Raw genomic sequence first — 9,873 nt, 5'->3', positions numbered from 1 at the left:
TGAAGGCTCCATGCTCAGATGGTAAAGAATTTGCCTTCAATGCAGGAGACCTGGGTTCGACTCCTGGTTCAGGAAGATTACCTGGAGAAGGGAATGGAAAACCACTCCAGTATTTTTGCCTGGAGAATTCCATGGACAGGGGAGGCTGGCGGGCTACAGTCCGTGGGGTTGCAAAGAATTGAACACGACTGAGAGACTGACGCTTTCACTTTCACCTCATCATAGCAAACATGTTAAAATACATATGCGATTTTGTGTTATAAAACACTCAAATTTTTACAATTGCTTTTGAAAATATACAACTATCAGCAACTAATTGAATTATGACGAGCTGTAATGAGTGGACAATTTCAGACATTTCTGGAATGATTCAAAAGCAAGGAAATCAAACCTACAACTTTTTTTCAAGGGTAATGAAACTTTTATGAATTGAAAATCTGATCAATGAAGAAAGTTGGTATATGTCATGCATAGTCCTCAGTGGATAAAAGACACAGTCCCTCCTGTCTGGGAACTCTCAAAACTCCCTGGTGACCTCTGGCTTCAAGCTCAGGCCAAGCTCTGTGTGGGAAAGAGACTGCGGTGAGCCACTGGTGGAGGATATCAAACCCAATGACCTTGGAATCCAAGGAAAAGTCTACCACTGTGTCTGAATAAATGCGGTTTATTGCAGATACTGAACAGAAAATTCATACATATCTTGGTGCCAAGAAAGGAAAAGTACTGCTGGAGGGAAACCAAAACATCAACAGGAGATTGGGGGGAGAGGGGGCGCCGAGAGAGAGGGGGTAGCCGGTTGTGCACAGGGCTGGCTGGGGCTTTCCCATAGGACAGTGGAACATGGGCTGGGGTGGGGAGCCCTGCGGGGCGGGGGCGGTGACACAGCCCAGCCCCTGGGCACTGCCCCGCGGCTCGGCCTTATGGGAGTAGATGGTGTTTCCGCCAGATCACCCTTCGCAGGAAATTTTGGGCTGCTATGCCAGCCGCAGAAGCTACGTAGGGAAAGGGTCCCACGGGTATGTGAAAGGGCGTACAGAGCTAGAGTGTGCCGGCAGGTGAAGGGGGCCGGTGGGTCCGAGACAACGTTCAGAGTTTGTGGTGGGACCCCTGGCTCTGGGAGGAGCGTGGTGTGACCCGGACCGAGCTGCGACCGCCGCCCCCGCTGACGGCGCACGAGCCCCCAGAATTGGAGACGCCCCCGCGCACCGCGGAGCCCCCGCCGGAACTGCCGTCCAAGCCCAGGCCCCCGCGGCTGGCCCTGCTGCCCCGGCCTCCGCTGCCCAGACCGCCGCTCCCCAGACCCCGGCTCCTCAGGCCTCCTCGACCCCCAGCTCCTCCTCCCAGGGCGCCGCTGCCGCCACTGCTGCTGCTGGTGGCGGTGTTGTGGAGCATCTCTGCAAAGAACATTTGGGGTCAGCCAGCTTCAGGGAGGCCGGTCCAGCCCGCCCCTGGGTACCGCCCACTAAGGTTTTGCGGAGTCGGGTGAGGGCAGGCCTCAAGACAGCCGGGCAGGGGAGGTTGGCCTCTCCCGCCGCCACCCTACAGGCCCTTCCTAGCCTGCAAATGGTGCAGCCCACCAGCGCTGGCCCACAGAACCCCCCGCCCCCCTCCTCGGTTTGAGAAACATTATCCCAAAGCATCCAGCCCCTTTCCTGAGAAGGAACCCGGTACTCACCGATGCTCACAGAACTCTGGCACTCCCCAGACATCCTGTTGGGGAAGATCAGACCTCGGTATTAGCATCTGTGCCGGAGCCTCCTTTCCTTAAACACACCTTGCCTAGGTCAACAGCAGTGAAAGCCTTGGTCCCCCTCGCTCCTTCCTGACTGATGCTGACTGTAAGAAATAGGTGCTCAAAATGCCATGACATGCATTCCTCCTCCTGTTGGGTAAAGTTGGGCTTAAATTGTTACCCTTTCCCACTAACATCACCTTCAAGAGGATCAGAGCAGAGGGTCATTCGTGTGTCGACCCGTACTCTTCCTGCTCCTCAGGGGCCTATATAGTAAATAATGTTTATATCTGTCCCTTTAAAGGCCAGAGCCCTATAACCAAGTGCCAGCCTACAAGAACCCACTCTTCAGAAACCTACTATTAAGGCCTTAAATAATAAAGAAATAACGTAGAAATGATATTTATGCCTGTGAAAGTGAAAGTCGCTCAGTTATGTCTGACTCTTTGTGATCCCATAGGCTATACAGTCCATGGAATTCTCCAGGCCAGAATACTGGAGTGGGTAGCCTCTCCCTTCTCCAGGGGATCTTCCCAACCCAGGGATGCGAACCCAGGTCTCCCACATTACAGGCGGATTCTTTACTAGCTGAGCCACCAGGGAAGCCCAAGAATACTGGAGTGGGTAATCTATCCATTCTCCAGGGGATCTTCCTGACCCAGGAATCGAACTGGGGCCTCCTGCATTGCAGGCAGATTCTTTACCAGCTGAACTACCAGGGAAGCCCTTATACCTACAAGTCCTCCTCTTTTTCAGACGTGTATTTTACAGCTAAAATATGAGACATGAAAGATGGGAAAATCTGCCCAAGATAGGTTTCTGGTGGTGTCACTATTGGCTAGAAAGCACAGTTCTCCTGAAGGATTGGCAGCATCTCAAAACCCTTACAGGGGCAGGAGGGGGTGGGTGGAATGGGCCCGCTGAGGACTACCACCATCTCCAGCAGTGCACATGCACGTGCTCAGGCAGCAAAGCCGCCAGACCTCTCAGCCTCGAGGAAAGCAAAGGGATTCCAACTAACCTGCACTCCTCGCCCTCCAGGAGGGTCCGGTAGGTGGCGATCTCAATGTCAAGGGCCAGCTTGACATTCATCAGCTCCTGGTACTCCTTCAGCAGCCGGGCCAGGTCCTCCTTGGCCTGCTGCAGGGCAGCCTTGAGGTCCTGAAGCTTGGCATTGGCATCCTTGAGGGCCACTTCCCCACGCTGCTCTGCATCAGCAATAGCTGTCTGCAGGTTGGCATTCTGGGTTGGGAGGACCAGAAGTCCAATTTAGGTCAAGTGGATTCACTGAGAGCCTGCCTGTATGCTTGGGGCTTACACATGGATCACCTCATGTTGGACAAATGAGGAAACTAAAACCCGAGAAGATTAAGCCTGGGCTTCATTCGAAATCTTAGTGCCTCCAGGAATGGGATTAACACCATCTGGCCTCAAGGACCTAGGCCAGCTCAGAAGTTAGACTCCTCCTATACCTCTCTTCTCCTCATGGTAAGAGTCTAAGCATCTCTTGAAAGCCCTCCTCCTCCAGGAAGTTTACTTGAATTATCCAAAGAATTGTCTCTCTGCCCTAATCCATGTAGATGTGAGCTACCTTGGCTATTCTCCTAATTTGGTCTTCACACAGCTTCTTTCCCCAGCCTCCCTAATTATGTCTGAGCTCAACATTTCTGGTCCACATTGGCCTCCAGTCTCCAGGCAGGCAGGATCTGGGTCCATAAGACACAGCCCAGAAGCACGCCCCGTCAGCTTTAGCATGCAGGTGGCTGGGACGTGAATGCTGAGCCCTGAGTGTATGGTGCAGGCATCAGCCCGCAGTCTCAGGTGAGTGCTCCTTCCTCCTTTCCACCTGCTTCTTGACGCTCTCAATCTCGGCCCGCAGCCTCTGGATCATCCGGTTGAGCTCCATGATCTCACTCCTGACACTCTTCAGGTCGTCCCCATGCATGCCGGCTGTGGTCTGCAATTCACCCAACTGTACCCAAAAAGAGTCACACATTCAAAAGGCCAGCAGGACCTACTACGGTCCCCTACTCCAACCCTTCTGCATCACAAACAGCAAAACAAAAACAAGAGTTAGGGCCTGTGCAAGGTCACCCACTGGAGGAATCAGGTGCTCTGTCCTCTGTGTCAGGGACACGTCTTCCAGCACCGTCGCTGCTGGGATTTTTTTGAGCTTTTACTTTGCCCCAAGCCCTGTGCTTTACTTCATAGAACCTCACAGCTCCCTGGTGAGGAAGACATTATTATCCCTATCTTATGAATGGGAAAACTGAGACACAGATTGCTTGAGTACCATGACTAACTCTCCAAGGTTAGTAAGAGGGCTGGAGCGTGAATGCAAACATTTCAGATGCTGGAGCCATCTCTTACCCAGCAGGCTATACTTCTGGGGCAGAAAACTCAGAAGAGTCTGATGCTTAAGGGGCTAGCTTAGGCCCCATTCAGATTTGGGGATGGGAGAAAGGTGTACAGAATTCCCCCGTCCTCTAACTTTGCTCAGTCTCCCTTGTTCTCCCCCCACTTCCTTTCAGACACTGGCTTCAACCCCTCAGTGTGATCAGATCAGAAGCAAGCATGACAGGGCCCAATTGGGTGCGAGCAAAACGGAAGTGTCTCCAACAATAAAAGATATGCAGCCAGAGGGCTTTAGGTTAAGGATTTCTCAAGCTTGGCACTAGCGACATTTCAGACAGAGTAATTTTTTGTTTGGTGGGAGAATGGCATCTCATGCATTATAGAATGTTTAGCAGCATCTCTGGCCTCTACCCTCCAGACTCCAGTAGCACCCCACCCCCACTCCTAGGTGTGACATTCAAACCTGTCTTCAAACATTGCCACATGCCTCCTGGGGGGAAAACATACTTTCCCCCCACCCCAGTTGAGAAGCACCAGGTTAGAGCAATGTCAGAGCTCTCTGATTAGGAAGGGAGATGTCTGATAGCAAACCAGCCTAGTAGGAGGGAGAGGAGCCACCATCCTGGAAACACAGAGAAGAATGATTCTGGAGCAGACTCGGCCCTCCTGGGGAGACGTGATGGTATCACCCACCTTGGACTGGTACAGAGCCTCAGCCTCAGCCTTGCTCCTCTGGGCGATGGCCTCGTACTGGGCGCGGACCTCGGCGATGATGCTGTCCAGGTCCAGGCAGCGGTTGTTGTCCATGGACAGGACCACAGACGTGTCGCCCGTGTCTGACTGCATCTGGGACAGCTCCTGCAGGGCCAGGCAGACATGACCCCTCCTGAGCTCGCCAGGGGACGCAAGCCACCAGCTCAGAAGGAAAAGCTCTGAACCAACTGAGGGACAGGTGAGAAGGTGTCACTTTTGTCAGAAGGACAGAGAGATGAAACTTTTTCTCTGGGAGACAGGAGGCAGGTGGGTGAGGGGCAGACTTACGGCATCATAGAGGGCCTTCAAGAAGCTGACCTCGTCCGTCACACTGTGCACCTTGGCCTCCAGCTCCACGTTGGTCATGTAGGCAGCATCAATGTCCTGGGAGAGAACTGTCATGGTCCCCTCTGACCTGTGGGCTTCACCCAGTCCTGGGCACTGAGGGAGGGAGCCGGGCAAAGGGGCCACAGGGGGCAGGCCCCCGCCCCCCGGAGCTCCCACTCAGGGGAATTGAGACGCCCATCCGGGCACAGGCAGACCGGGCCTAACATTACCAAACAGACTGCCTTTCAGGCTGGGCTGGAGGACCCTTCAACAGAAAACAGCCCAAGAGGCTGTGAGCGTGAAAAGAAGAGCAAGGGCTGGGCCGGGGCCGTTACACTGAGACTGGGCGAGGAGAATTCGTGAGCAGGGCCTGGGGGAGGATCTAAATCCGCAACACTCAGAGGTTCTTTTTTTTTTTCCCAAAGGCTCTCTTTAAATTGCTCCTGGGAATACACTCCTGGGGTAGGGGGAGGAATATATTCACTAATATATATCCTTCTCTTCGTCCACTTTCTGATCACAGCTCAAGATCTAATGGGACTCATAGACCCACAGGCCCATCAGGAGGGAGCCACATGGCTGGTGGACCCTTTGGACCCTCCTCCCAGGAGGGGAGCAGCCAGGCCCTGAGATGCCAGGCCCAGCCCCTCCCAGCTTGCTAGGGTGGAGGGGCTCCCCGGCTCCCTCCGTGGCCCTCCCTCCCCTGATGGCCTGAAGGAGACCCTCAAAATAAGAGGACTGGACTTTTTCTCCCCTCAACCTCATAGCACCCTATTCAGCAGGGCTCTGGGGTGGGAGGTGGGGGAGAGACCCTTCACCTTCTTCAAGACGACGAAGTCATTCTCTGCCGCAGTGCGCTTGCTGATCTCCTCTTCATATCTGTGAGAAGAGAGGCACTTTCTGGCCCATCTTTCCCAGGAGGTCACCATGGCCTCAGAGCACTTCCCCTCCCGTAAGCAGCGCAGACTCAGGGCTTCTTCGTCCTGCCCTCAGCTCAAGGCCTGGGCCCTTGCATGCACCACCTCCCAGGTTCAGGTGAGACCGGGTTTTTCTACAGGCTTCACTGAGCACTGTGTGCTGTCAGAGGGTAGGGCCTGGAGCCACTCTATGTGCGGCAAGTATGGTAGCCCCATGGGCTCTTGGTAAGTACTTCTTGAATTCATGAAAACCAAGAATGGCACTACAAATGTACCAGGTCTTATTCTGTGAATGACATGTATTAACTCATTCAGGCCTCACTACAGTGAACAAATACTATCACTGTCTCCATTTTACAGATGAGAAGACTGAGGCGCAGAGAAGCTAAAGAGTTAGTCCAAGATCACAGAGCTGAAAGTGGTGGAATAGACCTTGCCCAAAGCACTCGGATCCCAGAGACCGTACTCTTACCTTTAGAGTAAGCTGCCTCTCATTCAGAAGCCTATTGACAAGGGAAATACAGCCCACCTTTGGAGGGGAATTTGGAGATGATCTAGTCCAAGGAGGATGGAGGGTGTTGTCTGAGTCTACATGGTTTGTGAATGAACTTCAGAGTGTCTTGGAGCACCCCCACCAAACTTACATGGATACACCCTTTCATTAAATTCTTAAAAGGGTTACTGCCCCAAACAAACCATGAGCCATTATTTTAAAGACTGGGATCTTGAAAGTCAGAGAAGGTGGGGGTAAATTCTGCCCAACGTGTAGCCAGCTGGAACGGAGCTGGCCCCTCCCACCCTCCAACCCACCCTGCCCCAGGAACTGAGCAGCACCTACCTCTTCTGGAAGTCCTCCACCATCCTCTCCATGCTCCTCAGCTCCTCGTGCAGCTTGTCCTTCTCAACATGCAGGCCATCCAGAAAGGCCCTGAGGCTGCTGATGTAGTTCTCAAAAAAAGGCTCCAGGCTGCGGTTGTTAGTGTTAGTGCCAGATCCCTGCTCCTGCAGGAGGCTCCACTTGGTCTCCAGAACCTTGTTCTGCTGCTCCAGGAACCGCACCTGCCATCCAATAGGAAAAGGACATCAGGGAGCAGTCTGCAGCCAACTGCAGTCTTGGATGACTTTCCTAGAAACAGAGTTCCCAGGGGTCTCCCTGTCCCTCCTGTTGGGTTGCATTTTGCCTGCTACAATAGTTCAGGACTAACCCCATGCGGACAGCAACATCAGTATCCTACAATGGAAGCGGAGCCCTGCTGTGCGGATAAGGAAACTGAGGCCCAGAGTAACCAAGGTGACACTACAAGCTAGTAACAAACCAAAACTGAGGTTTCTTGATGCCCAGACTGGATGACCTTCCCACTGTATCATTCACTCATCCATCCATTCATTCCTCAGTCGTTTAGTACTCAATAAATAGCAGGAGACTTGAGAGCCTACAGCAGATGTAGTTTCCAGGAAGAGGTTTACAGTACATCTGGGTGCCCTGTGCTAAGGTGAGAAATAGAGAAAACCATAGAGAAATGCCTCTTGGGCTGCCTTAGCCCTAGGAACAAGGGCCCAGATGCACCAAGGATGGGCCCTTGCTGCCCAGCCTGGTTAAATGTAGGACTCAGTTGCATTTAAACTGAACCACTAGCTAAAGATGTCTCAAACTTTTCATTTGCTACAAAATGTTTCTGTACACAAGCTCAAAGCCAACTGTATAAACAGTGGAATAAATATCAATCAATTGGCCATTCAACAAATATTTGCAGAGCACCAGGCATGTGCCACGCCTTAAGCTGGCCACTCAGGACCCCAGGACCTGGGAATCCCCCTTCAAAGATGATGAGAGATCTTGCTGAGAAGGTCTTGGACAGTTCTCCACCTTCTGTGGAGAATAGTATTTTCACATCACTTTCTACCTCTCTGTGATTAATTTATCTGGACACCCAGGTATCTGCCAGGAACTAGTAGGTCACCAGGCTTTGAAGACCTTCCCCTCTGCAAAGTCTGATATCCCAATGTTAAGATCAACTTCATCTTCAGCTTTGCCCAAGCCCCTTACGTATGGTGAGAGGACCCCCAGTGAGTCCCTACAAACCCTTTCTTTAAGACCTGATACTATCCCATGGTCACAAAGAGATCGCAACACCTCATACTCAGCAGTCCTGCTGAAACCCTCAGTTAGCAGCTGATCAAGGCTGGATACTCTCTAGTCACCACAACTATTGCCATAGTGTCCCCACTATGACGTGGAGTAGTCAGAGCGCAGAAAGCCCGATAAAACGTCGCCTCAGCCTCACCTACACACAGACACGCGTATACCAAGGTCAGTGGCCTAACGTTCACAGCTCCTCATGCAGAAATCTTCCTATGAGAATCACCCAGGAGGAGGTACCCCTTATCCTCGCCCCCTCCCTCCCCCCAAAACACTCTGCATCCCTCTCCTTAGGCTGGCAGTAGATTAATTCATCACTCAGGTGAATATCCAGCTTTGGCAGAGTTGGTCTCTCTTTCAAAGAGGAGCAGTTGACAGTTTTCCTGAGATGGAGAAGGGGTACAGAAGCCAACAGTGAGGGGACATCCATGGGGGCAACAGTCTCGGCAGCGCCAGACGCACCTCACAGAGCTGCGGTGACAGGACTTACACAAAGGGTAGTGGCTCGATCCAGTAAGGGACCGAGATCGTTTCATTATCTACCACTCCCTTAGCAGGCCCGCCGCTGAGGGATGGAGGTGGAGGGTGAACCTGCAAGTCCTTCCTTGGGTGCGAAAGGAAAAGAGGAAGAAGAGGCCAAGCTCATTAGGACCAACTTTCTCACTGTCCAGCTGTCCCGAGGTGGGCTCACCTTGTCAATGAAGGAGGCGAACTTGTTGTTGAGGGTCTTGATCTGCTCCCGCTCCTGAGCCTTTACTTGCCCAATCTGGGGGTCAATCTCCACATTGAGGGGCTGCAGGAGGCTCTGGTTGACGGTCACTTCCTGGATTCCCCCAGGGAAGCCACCTGGGCCAAAGCCACCAGGGCCACCAAAGCCATGGGGTCCTCCAAAACCACCAGGACCACCAAAACCACCAGGGCCACCAAAGCCACCAGCCCCTCCTCCAAAGCCACCAACTCCCCCTCCAAAGCCCCCAGCTCTCCCACCAAAGCCCCCGCCCATCCCTCTTCCACCACCTCCAAAACCACTGCCTCCTAAATATGCCCCACTGGTGCTCCCAAACCCTCCAGCCCGGATGCTGCCTCCAGCCACGCTGATGGAGATCTTTTTGCTCCCCCCCAGGTTGTAGAGACTCCTGCTACCGAAGCCTCCTCCCATCATGGCGCAGGCAGCAGACCCACCGCCACCCCCACCTGAGCGGGAGGCCAAGGAGGACTTGGAGGAGGTGACCCGGCTCTGGCCCGACACCATGGCTGAGCGCCCGCTGAAGCCCTGCCGGCGGCTCCCACTGGAAGACCTGCAGGACTGCTGGCTGTAGCCAGCCTGACGACTCATGGTGGATGGCAAGGTATTCCAAAAGGAGAGTGGGCCAGAACGTTGGCGGAAACTCGGAGACCTTCTGAAACTCTGGGCCAGAGGTGGCGCTTATATAGTGCTGGGAGCTTGGCTGGCTGATGGTGCCAACCAACTAATTGAGGTATTATCAGCTTTGGTTTGCCTGGCAGAAAGAGGTCAAGTCCAAAACTCAAAACACACCTTGGTAATCACCCCAAATTTCCAAATTGCTTTGTCTCCCCAGGGTTACTCATCTGAAGTAAGCTTAAGTTGGGAGAGGGGCCATCCTGCAAGGCTGGACACAGCCCTAATC

General features: G+C 53.2%; 1 protein-coding gene across 1 annotated transcript; it reads right to left on the bottom strand.

Moving 5' to 3' along the window:
- Positions 1-1,086: 1,086 nt before the first annotated feature.
- LOC138078589 (keratin, type II cytoskeletal 3-like) lies at positions 1,087-9,560 on the bottom strand. The gene is made up of 9 exons (XM_068971414.1): positions 8,916-9,560; positions 6,923-7,143; positions 5,986-6,046; positions 5,129-5,224; positions 4,781-4,945; positions 3,579-3,704; positions 2,754-2,974; positions 1,676-1,710; positions 1,087-1,394 (listed from the first exon to the last, which is right to left on the bottom strand). The coding sequence occupies exons 1-9, from the start codon at positions 9,558-9,560 to the stop codon at positions 1,087-1,089; spliced, it is 1,878 nt and encodes a 625-aa protein (XP_068827515.1).
- Positions 9,561-9,873: the final 313 nt, after the last annotated feature.

This window comes from Capricornis sumatraensis, chromosome 4 (genome assembly GCF_032405125.1).
Source record: "Capricornis sumatraensis isolate serow.1 chromosome 4, serow.2, whole genome shotgun sequence".
NCBI classification, from domain to species: domain Eukaryota; kingdom Metazoa; phylum Chordata; class Mammalia; order Artiodactyla; family Bovidae; genus Capricornis; species Capricornis sumatraensis.
The sequence above is the reverse complement of the archived record's forward strand: the minus strand, read 5'-3'. Positions and strand labels throughout refer to the sequence as shown.

Excerpts from the sequence above, each read along its gene's own strand:
- LOC138078589 (XM_068971414.1), bottom strand. The coding sequence starts at position 9,560 with ATGAGTCGTCAGGCTGGCTACAGCCAGCAGTCCTGCAGGTCTTCCAGT. Across the intron at positions 1,711-2,753 it reads CTGGAGGGCGAGGAGTGCAG|GATGTCTGGGGAGTGCCAGA; the intron begins GTTAGTTGGAAT and ends CTTCCCCAACAG. Across the intron at positions 1,395-1,675 it reads CCAGAGTTCTGTGAGCATCG|AGATGCTCCACAACACCGCC; the intron begins GTGAGTACCGGG and ends TGTTCTTTGCAG.